General features: G+C 44.2%; 2 protein-coding genes across 2 annotated transcripts; both read left to right on the forward strand.

The window, feature by feature from the left end:
* Window positions 1-1,207: 1,207 nt before the first annotated feature.
* Window positions 1,208-8,995, forward strand: FBXO2 (F-box protein 2). Its single transcript, XM_060759087.2, has 6 exons — window positions 1,208-1,372; window positions 3,754-4,006; window positions 4,136-4,262; window positions 6,087-6,182; window positions 6,303-6,438; window positions 8,437-8,995. Exons 2-6 carry the CDS (start codon window positions 3,754-3,756, stop codon window positions 8,569-8,571), a joined length of 747 nt encoding a protein of 248 aa, XP_060615070.2. The 5' UTR covers window positions 1,208-1,372; the 3' UTR covers window positions 8,572-8,995.
* A 3,873-nt stretch (window positions 8,996-12,868) lies between these two features.
* Window positions 12,869-14,067, forward strand: LOC137097788 (guanine nucleotide exchange factor subunit RIC1-like; the record flags this gene model as incomplete). The annotated part of the gene is made up of 2 exons (XM_067472922.1): window positions 12,869-13,127; window positions 13,598-14,067. Coding segments are annotated over 2 exons (729 nt in total), but the record flags the coding sequence as incomplete, so codon positions are not given.
* Between the last annotated feature and the right edge of the window lie 7,686 nt (window positions 14,068-21,753).

The following is a 21,753-nucleotide window of genomic DNA, read 5'->3' on the forward strand; positions in this document are numbered from 1 at the left end:
TCACTGGTTTCTAATAGGCAGTCATTGACCTCTGAAAGGCATCTATTGATCTTTGATAGGCACTCATTGATCTCTAATAGGCACTCATTGAGTTCTAATAGATACTAATTGATCTCTGATAGGCTGTTACTGATCTTTGATAGACTGTCATTGACCACTGATAGGCAGTCACTGGTTTCTAATAACCAGTCATTGATCTCTGAAAGGCATCCATTGATCTTTGATAGGCACTCATTGATCTCTAATAGGCACTCATTGAGTTCTAATAGATACTCATTGATCTCTGATAGGTTGTCACCGATCGCTTAAGAGGCTGTCATTGACCACTGATAGGCGGTCACTGGTTTCTAATAGGCAGTCATTGACCTCTGAAAGGCATCTATTGATCTTCGATAGGCACTCATTGATCTCTAATAGTCACTCATTGAGTTCTAATAGATACTAATTGATCTCTGATAGGCTGTTACTGATCTCTGATAGACTGTCATTGACCACTGATAGGCAGTCACTGGTTTCTAATAACCAGTCATTGATTTCTGAAAGGCATCCATTGATCTTTGATAGGCACTCATTGATCTCTAATAGGCACTCATTGAGTTCTAATAGATACTCATTGATCTCTGATAGGTTGTCACCGATCGCTTAAGAGGCTGTCATTGACCACTGATAGGTGGTCACTGGTTTCTAATAGGCAGTCATTGACTTCTGAAAGGCATCTATTGATCTTTGATAGGCACTCATTGATCTCTAATAGGCACTCATTGAGTTCTAATAGATACTTATTGATCTCTGATAGGTTGTCACCGATCGCTTAAGAGGCTGTCATTGACCACTGATAGGCGGTCACTGGTTTCTAATAGGAAGTCACTGACCTCTGAAAGGCATCTATTGATCTTTGATAGGCACTCATTGATATTGAACAGGCACTCATTGATTTCTAATCGGTCACCACTGATCTCTAATGGGCAGTCATTGATCTCTGATAGGCAGTCAGTGATCTCAGAAAGGCATCCATTGATCCTGGATAGGGTCTCATTGATCTCTAACAGGCCATCACTGATTGTTGATAGGCAGCCACATCAGCAGCAGGAGATGTCATTCTGCATCCCCCAGGCATTCATTGTGAGCTGATGTTGCAGAAATGCTCCCTGGCGCATGGCTTGCAAAACTCTTTCTCTCTCTCTCGTTCTTTGCCAGCAGTTGCTTGCCTGCGACAGGCCCGGTCCGCCAAGGCGGAGCCTGCAAAGAGGAGGATGCTCCGAGCCAAAGGAAGGACAGAGGAGAAGCTCAGAGCCTGCTGTGTCACTCTTGGGGTTGAGACAGAGGCACCCTGCTCTCGCCGGCGGGTTGCGAGACTCGGCCGACAGCAAAGGTAATACCTTGGAGAAGCTTCCCTCTTCTGCAGTTTCAAAATCCCTTCTTCTCCTTTCTCCCTCTTTAAAATAATTGCTGCTTCATTTGGGAAAATCAATCAGAAACACAAGGTATAGACATGAACCGGTCTGCCTCAGACCTATCTGTCTATCCTCATATCTATGAGTTGACCTACCTACTTTCTACCTATTGACCTACTTATCTATTAGTTCGTCAACCTATTTATCTCGCCGTCTACAAATAGGTAGGTGGACAGTCTAATAGGTAGGTCAGTAGATGGACAAATAGATAGGTAGCTAGGCTAATAAATAGGTAGGCAGATAGTTTAATAGGTAGGTTAGTGGATAGGTCAGTAGATGGACAAATAGTCAGGTAGAGAGTTAGCCTAATTACCTGACTACCTATTTGTCCATCTACTGATCTATCTACTCACCTACTTATTAAACTTCCTGCCCACCTATTTATTAGGCTACCTACCTATTTGTCCATCTACCAGCCTATCTACTTGCCTACCTATTACACTGTCTATCTATTTATTAGCCTAGCTACCTGACTACCTATTTGTCCATCTACTGATCTATCTACTCGCCTACCTATTACACTTCCTGCCTACCTATTTATTAGCCTACTTACCTACCTATTTGTCCATCTACCAGCCTATCTACTTGCCTACCTATTACATTGTCTGCCTATATTAGCCTAGCTACCTGACTACCTATTTGTCCATCTACTGATCTATCTACTCGCCTACCTATTACACTTCCCGCCTACCTATTTATTAGCCTACTTACCTACCTATTTGTCCATCTACTAGCCTATCTACTTGCCTACCTATTTCATTTTCTGCCTATATTAGCCTAGCTACCTGACTACCTATTTGTCCATATACTGATTTATCTACTCGCCTACCTATTTGTCCATCTACCAGCCTATCTACTTGCCTACCTATTACACTGTCTGCCTATTTATTTATTAGCCTAGCTACCTGAATACCTATTTGTCCTTCTACTGATCTATCTACTCGCCTACCTATTAAACTTCCTGCCTACCTATTTATTAGCCTACCTACCTACCTATTTGTCCATCTACCAGCCTATCTACTTGCCTACCTATTTCATTTTCTGCCTATATTAGCCTAGCTACCTGACTACCTATTTGTCCATATACTGATTTATCTACTCGCCTACCTATTTGTCCATCTACCAGCCTATCTACTTGCCTACCTATTACACTGTCTGCCTATCTATTTATTAGCCTAGCTACCTGACTACCTATTTGTCCATCTACTGATCTATCTACTCGCCTACCTATTAAACTTCCTGCCTACCTATTTATTAGCATACCTACCTACCTATTTGTCCATCTACCAGCCTATCTACTTGCCTACCTATTACATTGTCTGCCTATATTAGCCTAGCTACCTGACTACCTATTTGTCCATATACTGATTTATCTACTCGCCTACCTATTTGTCCATCTACCAGCCTATCTACTTGCCTACCTATTACACTGTCTGCCTATCTGTTTATTAGCCTAGCTACTTGACTACCTCTTTGTCCATCTACCGACCTATCTACTTGCCTACCGATTACACCTACGTATTTATTAGCATACCTACCTGACTACCTATATGTCCATCTACCAACTTATCTACTTGCCTATCCATTAGACTGCCTACCTATTCATTAGCATAGTTACCTATCTATTTGTCCATCTACCAACTTATCTACTTGCCTACCCATTAGACTGCCTACCTATTTATTAGCCCAGTAACCTAACTATTTGTCCATCTATCAACCTATCTACTTGCCTACCTATTAGATTGTTTGCCTACCTATTTATTAGCATACCTACCTGACTATTTGTCCATTTACTGACCTATCTACTTGCCTACCTTTCAGTCTATCTATCTGCCTATATATTGGTAGATAGATTAGATGATCTATCTACGTACCCACCTATTTACCTGGTTGTCTCCCTTATGTATCATCCATCCACCTACTATCTACTTTTGAGACTGCTTACCTACCTATTAATCTAGCTATCTGTCTATCTGTCTATCTATCTATCAATCATCTATCTATCTATCTATCTATCTATCTATCTATCTATCTATTATTTGATCCAAGAGCAAATGAAGGAGCCCATTCATGCCAGGTTTTGGTTCGGTTTGGAGAACTCCTTGCAAACTACCCAAAACCTGGAGCAGATTTCCTGCCCAACCGGACCCAACTGTTCCAATCTGACGGACTTCTCCTTCAATCTCAGAACTACGATGGGTTGTATTTACGATGTCTTGCTAACTTATATTTGCCTCAAACACCTTGAGGAAAGGGGTTTGGAGCCTGTTGTCTAACCCTTTCTCTCCTCCATCCAAAGATGGAGACGCTCCCCGAACCGCTGCTGCTCCGTATCCTGTCTTCCTTGCCGGCGGTGGATCTGATCCTGGTCTGCCGCCTGGTTTGCTCCCAATGGAAGGCCTTGATTGATGGGGCAGCCCTTTGGCTCCTGAAGTGCCAGCAGGAAGGATTTGCAGGACAAGAGGCAGAAGAAGACGGGGCCGAAAGCTGGCAGATGCTCTACTTCCTCAACAAGAGGAAGAGGAACCTCATCAAGAACCCAAACGGAGAAGGCAAGTAGCTGCGGATGTGGGTTCATCATTGTGTGCCATCAAGTCATGTCTGACTTCAGAAGAGGGTTGATTCTTTAGCTTGATGCCGCCATAAACAATAATAACAACAACAACTCTGTTGTCTTGCAGAGGGTCTGGAACACTGGGTGGATCTGGAGAATGGGGGCGATGGGTGGAATACGGAGGACCTCCCGGGAGATTTTGGGAAGGACTTCCCCATTGAAGACGTCCATCAGTATTTTGTCTCATCCTTTGGGTAAGCTTGGCTTTTCACTCTAACTCAAGCTAACTGTAACTCTAACTAACTCTAACTTATTGTCATTCAAATCAACTGGAATTCCTTTTAACACTAACTCTGAGTCACTCTAACCCTAACATACTTTAACCCCTAACTCTAACTAATTCTAACTCTAAGTCACTCTAATTCTACGTCACTTTAACTCTAATTCATTCTAACTTTAACTTTAAGTCACTTTAACTATAACTCTCACTCTAAGTCACTCTAACTCAAACTAACTTTAACTCATTCTAATTCTAAGTCACTCTAACTGTAACTCATTCTAACTCTAAGTCGAACTAACTTTAATTCTAACTCATTCTAGCTCCAAGTCACTCTGTCACTCTAACTGTAACTCATTCTAACTCTAAGTCACTTTAACTAACTTTAAATCTAACTCATTCTAACTCTAAGTCACTCTGTCACTTTAGCGCTAACTAATGCTAACTCTAAGTCACTCTAACTAACTTTAACTCATTCTAACTAACTTCAACTCTAACCCATTCTAACTCTAACTCTAAGTCACACTAGCTCTAACTTTAACTCATTCTAACTAACTTCAACTCTAACCCATTCTAACTCTAACTCTAAGTCACTCTAACTCTAACTTTAACTTATTCTAACTAACTCCAACTCTAACCCATTCTAACTCTAACTCTAAGTCACTCTAACTCTAACTTTAACTCATTCTAACTAACTTCAACTCTAACCCATTCTAACTCTAACTCTAAGTCACTCTAACTCTAACTTTAACTCATTCTAACTAACTTCAACTCTAACCCATTCTAACTCTAACTCTAAGTCACTCTAACTCTAACTTTAACTCATTCTAACTAACTTCAACTCTAACTCATTCTAACTCTAACTCTGTCACTCTAACTCTAACTTTAACTAATTCTAACTAACTTCAACTCTAACCCATTCTAACTCTAACTCTAAGTCACTCTGTCACTTTAGCGCTAACTAATTCTAACTCTAAGTCATTTTAATTAATTTTAACTCTAACTCATTCTAACTCAAAGTCACTCTAACTGTCACTTTAATGCTAACTCATTCTAACTCTAAGTCACTCTAACTCAGTGGTTTTCAGCCTGGGGTCTCCACATGTTTTTGGCCTACAACTCCCAGAAATCCCAGCCAGGTTACCAGCTGTTAAGATTTCCGGGAGTTGAAGGCCAAAAACATCTGGGGACCCCAGGTTGAGAACCACTGCTCTAACTCATGCTAACTAACTTTAGGTCATTCTATCTCCAACTAACTTTAACTCTAACTCATTCTAACTAACTTTAGGTCATTCTATCTCTAATTAACTTTAACTCATTCTAACTCTAAGCCACTCTAACTCTATGTCACTTTAACTCTAAAACATTCTACCTCTAAGTACTGTAAGTTTAACTCTAAGTCACTTTAACTCTTACTCATTCTAACTCTAAGTCACCCAAACTCTATGTCACTTTAACTCTCATTCTAACTAACTTTAACTCTAACATTCTAACTCAACTAACTCTAATTCGAAGTCACTTTAACTCTAGATCACTCTATCTCACTCGAACTCTAACTCACTCTGACATGAACTCTAACTCACTGCAATTCAGTTAACTCTAACAAACTAACACTAACTCCCTTGCACTCTGACCAACTCCCTCCCAATGTTCTGTTTTCCATTTCCGCCCTGACAAAACAAACAGAATGAGAACTAACTAACCATTGGATATTATTGTTCTCAATGGTCTGTCTCAACAGCAAAGTTCACCCTTGCTGGCTCACCTGTTTGTTGTGTTTGTTTGCTTGTTTGTATCACAGCTGGTGCAGCAAGGCTCAAGTCATCGATCTCCGGGCCGAGGGATACTGGGAAGAGCTGATGGACACCGTCCAGCCCAAAATTGTGGTGAAAGACTGGTAAATTGAGAGAAGGGGAAAAGAAAAAGAGAGAGTTGACAATTCACTTTGGACATGAAAAGGCATTTGTAAAAGAAGGTTACAATTCAAATCTGAAAAAACCCTTCTGATGCCCGGCAGGTACGCTGCTCGGTGTGACGCCGGCTGTCTCTACAGCCTGAAGGCCAAGCTGCTCTCGGAGAACGAAGATGTGGTGGCCGAGTTCGAGAGTGACACTATCGCGGTCCCCCAGGACAATGAAGGCGAATGGAATGAGGTTTGTCTCATGTCTGCGGGGAGAGGAGGCCAGGAGGAGACTCTAAGTCACTCTAACTTTAACCCATTCTAACTAACTTTAATTCTAACTCATTGTAACTCTAAGTCACTCTGTCACTTTACTCCATGAATGGCATTGAGCTAAGGGTCGACTCACCTGTTAATTGGCAAATTAACCAAATCCAGACCAGAGTGACAGACAGAGAGTGGTTGGCTAAGGACACAATCAGAGCTGTCCTTTCCCCAAAGCTGAGAGAGCTCTAAAATTCTAAAACTATAACTCTAAAACTTGAACTAACCTTAATTCTAACCAACTTTCTGCCTGGATCTACACTGCGAAATAATGCAACTCGGACTGCGTTATATGCGTCTACACTGACCATCTGATTCAGTTCAAACTCTAAATCTCAAACTGTGACTCTAACTCAAACTAACTATAACTCTCTCTTACTCTAACTCTAATTGTAACACAAACTAATTTTATAGCTCTAAACCTCTAACTCTAACTCAAACTAACTCTAAATATAACTGTTACCTCTAAAACTTCAACTCCAATTCTCTAACTCTGTCTCCACCTGACTCTGGCTCAAACTAACTCTAAATATTACTCTAATTCTAAAACTCTAACTCTATCTCCACCTTACTCTAGCTCAAACTAACTCTAAATATTACTCTAACTCTAAAACTCTAACTCTATCTCCATCTGACTCTAGCTCAAACTAACTCTAAATATTACTCTAACTCTAAAACTCTATCTCCACCTTACTCTAGCTCAAACTAACTCTAAATATTACTCTAATTCGAAAACTCTGTCTCTATCTCCATCTGACCCTAGCTCAAACTAACTTTAACTCTAAAACTCTAACTCCTAACTCTCTGACTCGACCTCTATCTGACTCTATTGTAATTCTCTAAGGATTATCTCTTTCTATCTCTAATTCTCTAAAACCCTTACTTCTAACTCTCTAAGTCTATCTCCACCTGACTCTAGCTCAAACTAACTCTAAATATTACTCTAACTCTAAAACTCTAACTCTATCTCCACCTTACTCTAGCTCAAACTAACTCTAAATATTACTCTAACTCTAAAACTCTAACTATCTCCACCTTACTCTAGCTCAAACTAACTCTAAATATTACTCTAACTCTAAAACTCTAACTCTTATCTCCACCTTACTCTAGCTCAAACTAACTCTAAATATAACTCTAATTCGAAAACTCTGTCTCTATCTCCATCTGACTCTAGCTCAAACAAACTTTAACTCTAAAACTCTAACTCCTAACTCTCTGACTCTACCTCTGTCTGACTCTATTGTAATTCTCTAAGGAATTACCTAACTCTTTCTACCTCTAATTCTCTAAAACCCTTGCTTCTAACTCTCTAACTCTATCTCCACCTGACTCTAGCTCAAACTAACTCTAAATATAACTCTAATTCTAAAACTCTATCTCCACCTGACTCCAGCTCAAACTAACTCTAAATATTACTCTAACTCTAAAACTCTAACTCTTTCTCCACCTTACTCTAGCTCAAACTAAATATTACTCTAACTCTAAAACTCTATCTCCACCTTACTCTAGCTCAAACTAACTCTAAATATAACTCTAACTCTAAAACTCTATCTCCACCTTACTCTAGCTCAAACTAACTCTAAATATAACTCGAATTCAAAAACTCTGTCTCTATCTCCATCTGACTTTAGCTCAAACTAATTTTAACTGTAAAACGCTAACTCTATCTCCACCTGACTCTAGCTCAAACTAACTCTAAATATTACTCTAACTCTAAAACTCTAATTCTTTCTCCACCCGACTCCAGCTCAAACTAACTCTAAATATAACTCTAAAACTCTCACTAACTAAGTCTAGGACTCTAAGTAATTTCCTTACGAACTCTAACTCTCTAACTCTATCTTACTCTAGCTCAAACTAATGCATAATGATAACACTGGGAGTCTAGCTCTAAAACTCTGACTTGGGTCTTGCTCTATCCCCACAGATTACCCACACCTTCAGCGACTATGGCCCGGGCGTTCGCTTCGTCCGCTTTGAACATGGAGGCCAGGACACCTGTTTCTGGAAGGGATGGTATGGGGCGCGGGTGACCCACAGCAGTGTCACGGTCGAGCCTTAAGGCCCGGATCCAGAATAAAGGATTTGGCGGAATGTTTGACTTCTGGGGACAACGGGATTTCACTACATTTCCCGATCCAATATCACCTTCCCCAGAGAAGTGAGGCTACGCATAGCTTGAACACCGCATACCTAAAATATTAAGGGGGGGGGGGAATGCTGGGCATTGTAGTCCAAGCTAACCCCTAGTTGTGTTTGGAAATAATGGACTCAATGGAAGGTCACAACCATGCGCTGGCTTGTATCTGACTTACAGCAAACCTATGGCAAAGTTTCCCCATTTGTCATTGTCTAACTCTGAAGCCGAGAGAGTGTGACTCGCTAAGTCACCCAATGGGTCTCTATGGCCAACAATGGAGATTCGAACCCAAGTGTCCTTGGAAAAGTGCACTGACATGCAAATAAATATCTCACCACAAGCTGTATAGTGTATCGGTATTTCTAGAGATCTCTCTATTATTATGATACTAGCTTGGGGACCCGGCACTGCCTGGGTAATTTGGGAAAGGCATTGTTTGCCAAGGTTGGTCTTTCTAAGTCATTTATGTGGCTTGCAGTCCTCTCAGGAAGTTAGTGATGGTACTACGAGTCCCATCATCCGTGGTCCATCCTCCTCCAAACCGCACCAGGATGTACAGTAGGTCATGAGGGCTCTGTGTGCCAAGTTGGGTCTTTGTTGGGGGCTTTGCTCGGTTCCCACAGTAGGGTGAGAAAGTACTACAAATTCCATCATCCATTGTCCATCCTCTCCCAAACCTCACCAGGATCTAAAGGGGATCATGGGGGTTATGTGTGTCTTGATTGGTCATTGGATGAGGGTTGCAGCGGTCTCGGGAAGTGAGTGGAGGTACTTCAAGTCCCATCATCCATGGTCTGCCCTCCTCCAAAGTGCAGTAGGATGTAGAGTGGGTCATGGGGGCTCTGTGTGCCAAGTTTGGTCTTTATCGGTCTTTGTTGGGGGCCAAAGTGATCTGTTGGAACTGATGGGTTTAAAAGTACTATAAATCCCATCAACCTTTGTCCATCCTCCACCAAACTTCACTAGGATGTAAAGGAGGTCATGGGGGTTATGTGTGCCAAGTTTGATCCAGGTCCGTCACCCATGCTGGTCATAGTGACCTGTGAAAGTGGGAGCCAATCAGAAAGCTGCCACATACACCGTCCTCCCTCCGCATACAAACACTGACTTTTATTATATACATAGATGATGATGATGATGATGATGATGATTAGATGGTAGGTATGGATTGATTGCATAGCTGAAGCCTGAACAAAAATGTAACAGTATCCAAAAGTCCCAGGCTCAGCCTGCTCCCTGAACACTGCCCGAGTAATCAGCTTCGTTCATCTTATTTCACACACACACACACTGATTCCTTGCACGCTCCAACAGAGGAAAAGGTTCAGGAGACATTGCGGTCATTTCTCAACCTGGGGGTCGGGACCCCTGGAGGGGTCGCGATGGCGTGTCAGAGGGGTCGCCAAGGACCATCAGAAAGCACAGTATTTTCTGTTGGTCATGGAGGTTCTGTGTGGGAAGTTTGGTCCAATTCTATTGTTGGTGGAGTTCAGAATGCTCTTTGATTGTAGGTGAACTATAAATCCCAGCAACTACAACTCCCAAATGTTATAGTCTATTTTCCACAAACACTACCAGTGTTCACATTTTGGGCATATTGAGTATTCGTGCCAAGTTTGGTCCAGATCCATCACTGTTTGGGTCCACAGTGATCTCTGGATGTAGGTGAACTACACCTCTCAATGCCCACCAAACCCTTCCAGTATTTTCAGTTGGTCATGGGAGTTCTGTGAGCCAAGTCTGGTTCAGTTTCATCGTTGGTGGAGTCCAGAATGCTCTTTGATTGTAGGTGAACTATAAATCCCAAGTGTCAAGGCCTATTTTCTCCCAAATCCACCAGTGTTCACATTTGGGCATATTGAGTATTCGTTCCAAGTTGGGTCCAGATCCATCATTGTTTAAGTCCACAGTGCTCTCTGGATGTAGGTGAACTACAACTCCCAAACTCAAGGTCAATACCCACCAAACCCTTCCAGTATTTTCTATTGGTCATGGGAGTTCTATGTGCCAAGTTTGGTTCAATCCCATCGTTGGTGGGGTTCAGAATGCTCTTTGATTGTAGGTGAACTATAAATCCCAGCAACTACAACTCCCAAATGTTATAGTCTATTTTCTCCCAAACTCCATCTGTGTTCGTATTTGGGCATATTGAATATTCATGCCAAGTTTGGTCCAGATCCATCATTGTGTAAGTCCACAGTGCTCTCTGGATGTTGGTGAACTACAACTCCCAAACTCAAGGTCAAAATAATATTATGGTTGGGGATCACCACAACACGAGGGTTGCGGCAATAGGAAGGTTGAGAAGTGTGAGTTCCCAGAGCAGCCCACAGATGTCGCTGTTGATCCTTTCTTTCCAAACTAGAATTTACTCCTTGCAGAAGGAGCGTTCAAAAAGGATATATGGGTTGCACCAATTCCACAAGAGGCAAAAACACATAATTTTCAAAAGAACCTTGTTTCCCTATAACTCTGGCTAGTTGGACTATGAGTCCCGTCTTCCTCGGACAATCAGCCTTGCAGATCGCAGCTTGCCACTGAGCATGGGCAGAGTCCTTGGACCCAAATAGGAAGACTCTTGGCTCTTAGGCTATGTAGTTTGCATTGGTGCTCGTAGGCGGAGAGGTAGAGACACCTTGTGGAACTACCACTCCCAGTATCCCATTGTATATATAGATCCAAGAAACTGGGATTCGCAGTGCTCTAGGATACAGATCCAAGGCCCTGGGAGACATAGTGCTCTAGGATACAGATTTGAGGCCCTGGGAGTCATAGTGCCTTCAGATATAGAATCAACGCCCTGGGAGTCACAGTGCTTTAGGATAAAGATTCAAAGCCCTGGGAGACATAGTGCCCTAGGATATAGAATCAAGGCCCTGGGAGATGTAGTGCCCTAGGATATAGATTTGAGGCCCTGGGAGTCATAGTGCCCTCGGATATAGATCCAAGGCCCTGGGAGACATAGTGCTCTAGGATACAGATCCAAGGCCCTGGGCAGCATAGTGCCCTAGGATATAGATTTGAAGCCCTGGGAGACATAGTGCTATAGGATACAGATCCAAGACCCTGGGAGACATAGTGCTATAGGATACAGATCCAAGGCCCTGGGAGATGTAGTACTCTAGGATATAGAATCAAGGCCTTGGGGGTCACAGTGCTTTAGGATAAAGATTCAAGGCCCTGGGAGACATAGTGCCCTAGGATATAGATTTGAGGCCCTGGGAGTCATAGTGCCCTCGGATATAGATCCAAGGCCCTGGGAGACATAGTGCTCTAGGATATAGAATCAAGGTGCTGGGAGATGTAGTGCCCTAGGTTGTGGATTCAAACCCTGGGGGACATAGTGCATTCAGGTATAGATTCGAGGTCCTGGGAGACATAGTGCCTTAGAATATAGAGTCAAGGGCCCAGAAGTGGATTCAAACTCGGCTCTCTCCACTATCTGCTTCAAAGTCTTGCAAACTTTTCTTTCTGGCTCCGTGCTTTCCTTAGGCCTCTGATCTACATGAAAACTTCTCACGTTCCTTAAAAATATATAATATACTATATTACTATATATTACATTTCCTAAAAGAATCCCAAACCTTGTGGAACTGTGGAGCGGAACAGACAACTCTGCATCTGTATGCTTGTCCATTGTGTCCTGCCTCATGTACAGAGGAGGAATTGTTGGAGACTACAGACAATGCCATTGCTGTTGTCCATTTTTTGGTCAAAAGATATCTAGCCGCCTGTGCGCCTTCTATTTTTATCAGTTTTATACTAATTTAAGCATTGCTTTTGATACAAAATAAATATAATATAATAAATATAATATAATAACATAATAATAATTATAATACAGTATATTATTATTATTATTCCTTCCTTTCATCCATCCATCGGTCCATCCATCCATACCTTCATCCATCCATCCAGTCTTCCTTCCTTCTCCCATCCATCCATCCATCCATCCATCCATCCATTCCTTCTTCCATCCATCCATCCATCCATCCATCCATCCATTGGTTCATCCATCCATTCCTTCCTTCCTCCATCCATTCATCCATCCATTCATCTATCCATCCATCCATCCATCCATCAATCCATCCATCCATCCAGCCTTCCTTCCTTCTCCCTCCCTCCCTCCCTCCCTCCCTCCCTCCCTTCCTCCATCCATCCATTGGTCCATCCATCCATCCCTTCCTCCATCCATCCATCCATTCCTTCTTCCATCCATCCATCCATCCATCCATCCATCCATCCATTCCTTCTTCCATCCATCCATCCATCCATCCATCCATCCATTCCTTCTTCCATCCATCCATCCATCCATCCATCCATCCATCCATTCCTTCTTCCATCCATCCATCCATCCATCCATCCATCCATTCCTTCTTCCATCCATCCTTCCATCCATCCATCGGTCCATCCATCCATCCATCCATCCATCCATTCCTTCCTCCATCCATCCATCCATCCATCCATCCATCCATCCAGTCTTCCTTCCTTCTTCCGTCCATCCATCCAGTCTTACTTCCTTCTTCCATCCGTCCGTCCATCCACCCATCCATCCATCCATCCATCCATTCCTTCCTCCATCCATCCATCCATCCATCCGCCAGCCTTCCTCCCTCCCTCCCTCCCTCCCTCCATCCATCCATCCATCCATCCATCGGTCCATCCATCCCTCCATCCATCCATCCAGTCTTTCTTCCTTTTTCCATCCGTCCGTCCGTCCGTCCATCCATCCATTCCTTCATCCATTCCTTCATCCATTCATCCTTCCATCCATCCATCCATCCATCGGTCTATCCATCCATCCATCCATTCCTTCCTTCATCCATCCATCCAGTCTTCCTTCCTTCTTCCATCCATCCACCCACCCATCCAGTCTTACTTCCTTCTTCCATCCGTCCGTCCATCCATCCATCCATCCATCCATTGGTTCATCCATCCATCCATTCCTTCCTCCATCCATCCATCCATCCATCCAGCCTCCCTCCCTCCCTCCCTCCCTCCCTCCATCCATCGGTCCATCCATCCCTCCATCCATCCATCCAGTCTTTCTTCCTTCTTCCATCCATCCATCCATCCATCCATCCATCCCTCCATCCCTCCATCCATCCATCGGTCTATACATCCATCCATTCTTTCCTTCATCCATTCATCCATCCATCCAGTCTTCCTTCCTTCTTCCATCCATCCACCCACCCATCCAGTCTTACTTCCTTCCTCCATCCATCCATCCAGCCTCCCTCCCTCCCTCCCTCCCTCCCTCCATCCATACATCGGTCCATCCATCCCTCCATCCATCCAGTCTTTCTTCCTTCTTCCATCCATCCATCCATCCATCCATCCATCCCTTCCTTCCTTCATCCATCCATCCATCCATCCATCCATCCATTCCTTCCTTCATCCATCCATCCATCCATCCATCCATCCAGTCTTCCTTCCTTCTTCCATCCATCCATCCGTCCATCCATCCATCCATCCATCCATCCATCCATTCCTTCCTTCTTTTCTTCCTTTTCCCATCCATCATCAATTTCTAAGAAGAATAGTGATCCTATGACTCCTCTCCATCCAAGCTCCTATGGATGCAGCCTAGAATCGCATTGGCCTTTTCTGATGCTCCATCACACTATTGACTCATGGTTTCACTTGTATTATATTACTCCTCCTCCTCCTCCTCCTACTATTAGTAGTAATATTGACCATTGTTCTAAGTGAGGCCCAACATAAGAAGCAGGTATAATTGATAACCCTGAAAAATAGGTGACGTTTTGAGGATCTAAGAACAAAGTATTGAGCACATATACATATATATATATATATATATATATATATATATATATATATATATTCTCTCTGCCAGCGACTTGATGAAAATGACTTGAAAGAGGGAAAGAAAACCCTCCAAAGGGAAGTGATTTTCCTCGCCCGCTTCGCCTTGGGGGAATTAAATCTTGTGTTTTTTCCACCCGGTCGGCAGCCGGTGGAATAATCCAATATATTACCCCTAATGTGCATCCAGTATTTATGGCGCCGGGGTTGACCTAACAGAACTTGAGCCTGACATTCTGTGAGACGACGACGAAGCCAAAGCAGAAGAAAAGCCGTTCCAAGAACTCCGAGATCAATTACAACCCATTTCCTGCAAGACCAACCAGAGGGAATAAAGGAGAGAATTATTTCTGGCACCAGATGGAATATGTGTGTGTGTATATATATATATTATATATATATATATATATATATATATATATATATATATATGAAGTAGAGAATTCTTGTTTTTGCAATGCAGGCTTTTTCTGCAAGTAAAAAAAAAATAGCAGCCTTGCTCCTCTACTATGTCTCCCAGGGCCTTGAATCTAAATCCTACAGCACTATATCTCCCAGGGCCTTGACTTTATATCCTAGTGCACTATGTATCCCAATACCTTGAATCTATATTCTAGTGCACTATGTTTCCCAGGACCTTGAATCTACACCCTAGTGTGCTATGTCTCCCAGTACCTTGAATCTACACCCTAGGGTGCTATGTCTCTCAGGACCTTGAATCTACACCCTAGTGTACTATGTCTCCCAGGACCTTGACTCTATATCCTAGTCCACTATGTCTCCCAGTACCTTGAATCTACAACCTAGGGTGCTATGTCTCCCAGGACCTTGAATCTACACCCTAGTGTACTATGTCTCCCAGGACCTTGACTCTATATCCTAGTCCACTATGTCTCCCAGTACCTTGAATCTACAACCTAGGGTGCTATGTCTCCCAGGACCTTGAATCTACACCCTAGAATGCTATGTCTCCCAGGACCTTGAATCTACAACCTAGGGTGCTATGTTTCCCAGGACCTTGAATCTATATCCTAGAGCACTATATATCCCAGGGCCTTGACTCTATATCCTAGTCCACTATGTCTCCCAGTACCTTGAATCTACACCCTAGGGTGCTATGTCTCCCAGAACCTTGAATCTAAATCCTAGAGCACTATATCTCCTAGGGCTTTGACTCTATATCCCAGTGCACTATGTCTCCCAGTACCTTGACTCTATATCCCAGTGCACTATGTCTCCCAGTACCTTGACTCTATATTCTAGTGCACTATGTCTCCCAGTACCTTGAATCTACACCCTAGGGTGCTATGTCTCCCAGAACCTTGAATCTATATCCTAGAGCACTATATCTTCCAGGGCCTTGACTCTATATCCTAGTCTCCCAGGACCTTGAATCTACACCTTAGGGTGCTATGTCTCCCAGGACCTTGAGTCTATATCCAGGAGCACTATGCCTCTCAGGGCCTTGGGTCTGTAACCTGCTGGACTATGTCTCCCACAGCTTTGAACCTATATTCTAGAGGACCATCTCTCCCAGGGCCTTGAATCTATATCCTTGGGCACTACATCTCCCAGGGACTTGACTCTATATCTTAGAGCACTATGTCTTCCAGGGCCTGGAATTGATACCCTAGCGTACAATGTCACTGAGGGCCTTGACTCTATATCCTAGTCCACTATGTCTCCCAGTACCTTGAATCTACATCCTAGGGTGCTATGTCTCCCAGGACCTTGAATCTATATCCTGGAGCACTATGTCTCTCAGGGCCTTGGGTCTATATCCTGGTGGACTATGTCTCCCAGGGCTTTGAACCTATATTCTAGAGCAGTATCTCTCCCAGGGTCTTGAATCTATATCCTTGGGCACTACATCTCCCAGGGGCTTGACTCTATATCTTAGAACACTATGTCTTCCAGGGCCTGGAATCTATACCCTAGCGTACGATGTCACTGAGGGCCTTAACTCTATATCCTAGTGCACTATGTCTCCCAGTACCTTGAATCTACATCCAAGGGTGCTATGCCTCCCAGGACCTTGAATCTACACCCTAGGGTCCTATGTCTCCCAGGAACTTGAATCTATATCCTACGCACTATGTCTCTCAGGGCCTCGGGTCTATGTCCTAGCGCACTATGTTTCCAAATACCTTGAATCTATATCCTAGAGCATTATGTCTCTCAGGGCCTTGGGCTATATCCTGTTGGACTATGTCTCCCAGGGCTTTGACTCTATATCCTAGAGCACTATGTCTCCCAGGGCCACCGAGATGATTTTATTGCGATTCAGCTGAAAAGGATGCAAAGCAGCAATATTTTGCCAAGCTGAGCATACAGTGTACAAAAATAAAGGCCTTTTTATACCTAAAACAGAGCTGCCAGGTTTGAATCTCCCATTCCCTGCCCCTCTGCCGGCTCCACGGTGATTGGCTGGCGCTCTACAGCTGGTAGGAGGCTTGGCCACCTCCTGAGCGCCTGGGCCAATCGCTGGGATTCTGCTGCCTCGGCGTCCTGACGAATCAGGAGAGAGGGAGATGGGACGAGAGGAAAACAATGGATTCTTGAGAGGATTATGGAGGTAGGAAATGTCCAACCGGCCAGCGAGTCCTGGGGCCTGTGAGCCAGCCATTCCTATTGTCATTGAGTGGCTGCAATAAACATTGATTGTCTGGCAAACCTGCCGTAATCCGGGTTTTTCCAGTGCTGAGAGACAGGAATAATGAGGGGATTTTGGCTGTAGTTTCAGTGGATAAAAGTTGAATCAGTAACAGATTAGGATAAAGTGTGGCTTTCTGAAGGCTTCCTTTGTCCTATTGAGATATGATCATAAATGCAAAGTGACCGCTTCCTCTGGGGGGTGGGGGGGGGGGGCAACTCCGAGGCCAGAGGTCACGATCCTTTGTTATTGTCCATGCAAATAGTGTCTTTTGATAAGGGTCTTCTGCTGCCTCGGCATCCTGACGAATCAGGAGAGAGAGAGGCGAGATGAGAGGGAAACAATGGATTCTTGAGAGGATTATGGAGGTAGGAAATGTCCAACCGGCCAGCGAGTCCTGGGGCCTGCGAGCCAGCCATTCCTATTGTCATTGAGTTGCTGCAATAAACATTGATTGTCTGGCAAACCTGCCGTAATCCGGGTTTTTCCAGTGCTGAGAGACAGGAATAATGAGGGGATTTTGGCTGTAGTTTCAGTGGATAAAAGTTGAATCAGTAACAGATTAGGATAAAGTGTGGCTTTCTGAAGGCTTCCTTTGTCCTATTGAGATATGATCATAAATGCAAAGTGACCGCTTCCTCTGGGGGGTGGGGGGGTGGGCAACTCCGAGGCCAGAGGTCACGATCCTTTGTTATTGTCCATGCAAATAGTGTCTTTTGATAAGGGTCTTCTGCTGCCTCGGCATCCTGACGAATCAGGAGAGAGAGAGGCGAGATGAGAGGGAAACAATGGATTCTTGAGAGGATTATGGAGGTAGGAAATGTCCAACCGGCCAGCGAGTCCTGGGGCCTGCGAGCCAGCCATTCCTATTGTCATTGAGTGGCTGCAATAAACACTGATTGTCTGGCAAACCTGCCGTAATCCGGATTTTTCCAGTGCTGAGAGACAGGAATAATGAGGGAATTTTGGCTGTGGCATCAGTGGATAAAAGTTGAATCAGTAACAGATTAGGACAAAGTGTGGCTTTCTGAAGGCTTCCTTTGTCCTATTGAGATATGATCATAAATGCAAAGTGACCGCTTCCTCTGGGGGATGGGGGGGGGGGCAACTCCAAGGCCAGAGGTCACGATCCTTTTTTATTGTCCATGTAAATAGTGTCTTTTGATAAGGGTCTTCTGCTGCCTCGGCATCTTGATGAATCAGAAGAGAGAGAGGTGAGACGAGAAGGAAACAATAGATTCTTGAGAGGATTATGGAGGTAGGAAATGTCCAAGCAGCCTGCGAGTCCTGGGGCCTGCGAGCCAGCCATTCCTATTGTCATTGAGTGACTGCAATAAACATTGATTGTCCGGCAAACCTGCCGTAATCCGGATTTTTCCAGTGCTGAGAGACAAGAATAATGAGGGAATTTTGGCTGTGGTATCAGTGGATAAAAGTTGAATCAGTAACAGATTAGGACAAAGTGTGGCTTTCCGAAGGCTTCCTTTGTCCTATTGAGATATGATCATAAATGCTAAGTGACTGCTTCCTCTGGGGGGCCAACTCCGAGGCCAGAAGTCATGGACCTTTGTTATTGTCCATGTAAATAGTGTCTTTTGATAAGGGTCTTCTGCTGCCTCGGCATCCTGACGAATCAGGAGAGAGAGAGGCGAGACGAGAGGGAAACAATGGATTCTTGAGAGGATTATGGAGGTAGGAAATGTCCAAGCGGCCAGCGAGTCCTGGGGCCTGCAAGCCAGCCATTTGTATTGTCATTGAGCGACTGCAATAAACATTGATTGTCTGGCAAATCTGCCATAATCCGGATTTTTCCAGTGCTGAGAGACAAGAATAATGAGGGAATTTTGGCTGTGGTTTCAGTGGATAAAAGTTGAATCAGTAACAGATTAGGACAAAGTGTGGCTTTCTGAAGGCTTCCTTTGTCTTACTGAGATATAATCATAAATGCCAAGTGACCGCTTCCTCTGGGGGGCCAACTCCAAGGCCAGAGGTCACGATCCTTTGTTATTGTCCACGCAAATAGTGCCTTTTGATAAGGGTCTTTTTCAAGTGGAGTTTTCCTTCTTTCCAGGGTCATGCAGGGGTGGCTGCCTTGTATTTTTATACATTTTAAATGTACACACTATCTAACATGGGAAGGGTCCTTGTTGTTGTTAGTGTCTTGGCAAACTGACCAAGGCTTAACCCTTATTATCCAGTCTGGTGTCCTTGTCCTTAGCAAAACTTATTTATTTATCGTGTCATCAGCAACCATACCATTGTATTACAATTCTAACAGAGCAAAACAAACACACAGATTAAAAAGAAAAGAAAAAAATACAGATTTTGCAAACTTGGTAGTTGGTTAAATGTCCTTTGACCAGTATCTGGCCACTTGGAGTGCCTCTGGGGTTGCGGCAAGAAGGTCCTCTATTGTGCATGTGGCAGGGCTCAGGTTGCATTGCAGCAGGTGGTCAGTAGTTTGTTCTTCTCCACACTCGAATGCCGAGGATTCCACCCTGTAGCCCCATTTCTTAAGATTGGCTCTGCATCTCATGGTGCCAGAGCGCAGTCTGTTCAGCGCCTTCCAAGTCGCCCAGTCTTCTGAGTGCCCAGGGGGGAGTCTCTCATCTGGTATCACCCATGGATTGAGGTGCTGGGTTTGGGCCTGCCACTTTTGGACTCTCGCTTGCTGAGGTGTTCCAGCGAGTGTCTCTGTAGATCTAAGAAAACTATGTCTTGATTTGAGTTGTTGACGTGCTGGCTGATACCCAAACAGGGGATGAGCTGAGATGTCTCTGCCTTGGTCCTTTCACTATTGGCTGCTCCTTCCCGGCGGATGTCAGGTGGTGCAATACCGGCTAAGCAGTGTAATTTCTCCAGTGGTGTGGGGCGCAGACACCCTGTGATAATGCGGCATGTCTCATTAAGAGCCACATCTATTGTTTTAGTGTGGTGAGATGTGTTCCACACTGGGCATGCATACTCAGCAGCAGAATAGCATAGCGCAAGGGCAGATGTCTTCAATGTGTCTGGTTGTGATCCCCAGGTTGTGCCAGTCAGCTTTCGTATGATGTTGTTTCTAGCACCCACCTTTTGCTTGATGTTCAGGCAGTGCTTCTTGTAGGTCAGAGCACGGTCCAAAGTGACTCCCAGGTATTTGGGTGTGTTGCAATGCTCCAGTGGGATTCCTTCCCAGGTAATCCTCCGAGCTCGGGATGCTTGTCTGTTATAGCGAAACTATAAGTTACTATCTTTTATGTGGGGAGGCAGTTATGTTCGACTTCACTAGCCCACAATATCTCCCAGGGCCTTGAATATCCTTGGGCACTATGTCTCCATTGCATGGATGGAAACTCTCCAGCCAGACTTGCTTTCTTGTCTTCCCGTATTGATTTCGTTTTGGCCTGGGTTCAAATGGCGCCTCCTTCTCCTGGCATTGGGTTCAAGGCGGCGTTGGCCTCACAATGATCCCAAATGCGATCGATTCCGTTCCAGCTGCTTAATTATGGAGATTGGGGCTTAAAAGCTTACTCAGGATCCCAACGAGCAGGGGAAATAATGGGGAAATGGCCCGGCCTGGGAGTGATGGAAACCGAGAGCAGAATTAGTGGGATTAGGGTACCGCTTGCCCACTCTCCCCGCCATTCATTCCCTTGTTTGTTTATTTATTTGCCTATTGAAACATTATTTTGTTGCGGAGGAAAGGAAATAAATAAATAAATAAATCCCCGAGCAGAACGGATGACTGAATTAAACCTGCCGGGAGCGTCTGTTTAATTGAAAACGCCATCTGTAATTTAAATGTCAGAGCCGGGGATGGTGATTAAACCCCTTTTTCGTGACGGCTTTGCCTCATTTCACCCTCTGAGAGCAGACAAGGGGCGGCTGCCAAGAGAGTGAGCCATGCAGGCTGGCTTGGCCATTAATAATAATAATAATAATAATAATTCCCCACCCACTGCCTCTTTGGCTTTCTCCAGCTTTCTACCTTGCTTTCGCTCTCTTTCCCTCCTTCTCTTGCTTTTCTCCCTTTCAGCCCCTTTCTTTCCTTCTCTCTTCTTCTCTCTCTCTTTCTTTCTCTCCCCCTTTCCATGTCCCTCCCTTCCTTCTTTCCTTCCGTTTTCCATCCATCCTTCAAATCAATTCATTCCTTTTTACATCCATCTATCCTTCCTTCCTTCTTTCATCCATCAATCTATCCTCCTTTCCTTCTTTCTTCCATCCTCCCACCCACCCACCCATCCATCCATCCATCCATTCTTCCTTCCTTCCTTCCTTTCTCCTTCCTTCCTTCCTTCCTTCCTTCCTTCCTTCCTTCCTCCCTCCATCCGTTCCTTCTTCCATCCATCCATCCATTCATCAGTCCATCCATCCATTCCTTCTTCCATCCATCCATCCATCCATCGGTCCATCCATCCATCCACCTATCCTTCCTTCCTTCCTCCATCCACCTATCCTTCCTTCCTTCTTCCATCCATCCATCCATGCATTGGTCCATCCATCCATTCTTTCTTCCATCCGTCCGCCCATCCATCCATCCATCCATCCATCCATCCATCCATCCATCCAGCCTTTTTTCCTTCTTCCATCCAATCCATCCATCCATCTACCCTTCCTCCCTCCTTCCTTCCTTCCTTCCTTCC

Source organism: Anolis sagrei, chromosome 13, assembly GCF_037176765.1.
Source record: "Anolis sagrei isolate rAnoSag1 chromosome 13, rAnoSag1.mat, whole genome shotgun sequence".
In the NCBI taxonomy this organism is placed as follows: domain Eukaryota; kingdom Metazoa; phylum Chordata; class Lepidosauria; order Squamata; family Dactyloidae; genus Anolis; species Anolis sagrei.

Bases quoted from the DNA above. Each gene is read 5' to 3' on its own strand.
- FBXO2 (XM_060759087.2), top strand. From the start codon at position 3,754: ATGGAGACGCTCCCCGAACCGCTGCTGCTCCGTATCCTGTCTTCCTTG. The intron at 4,263-6,086 runs GTAAGCTTGGCT...TTTGTATCACAG, and splicing joins TATTTTGTCTCATCCTTTGG to CTGGTGCAGCAAGGCTCAAG. The intron at 6,439-8,436 runs GTTTGTCTCATG...CTATCCCCACAG, and splicing joins ATGAAGGCGAATGGAATGAG to ATTACCCACACCTTCAGCGA.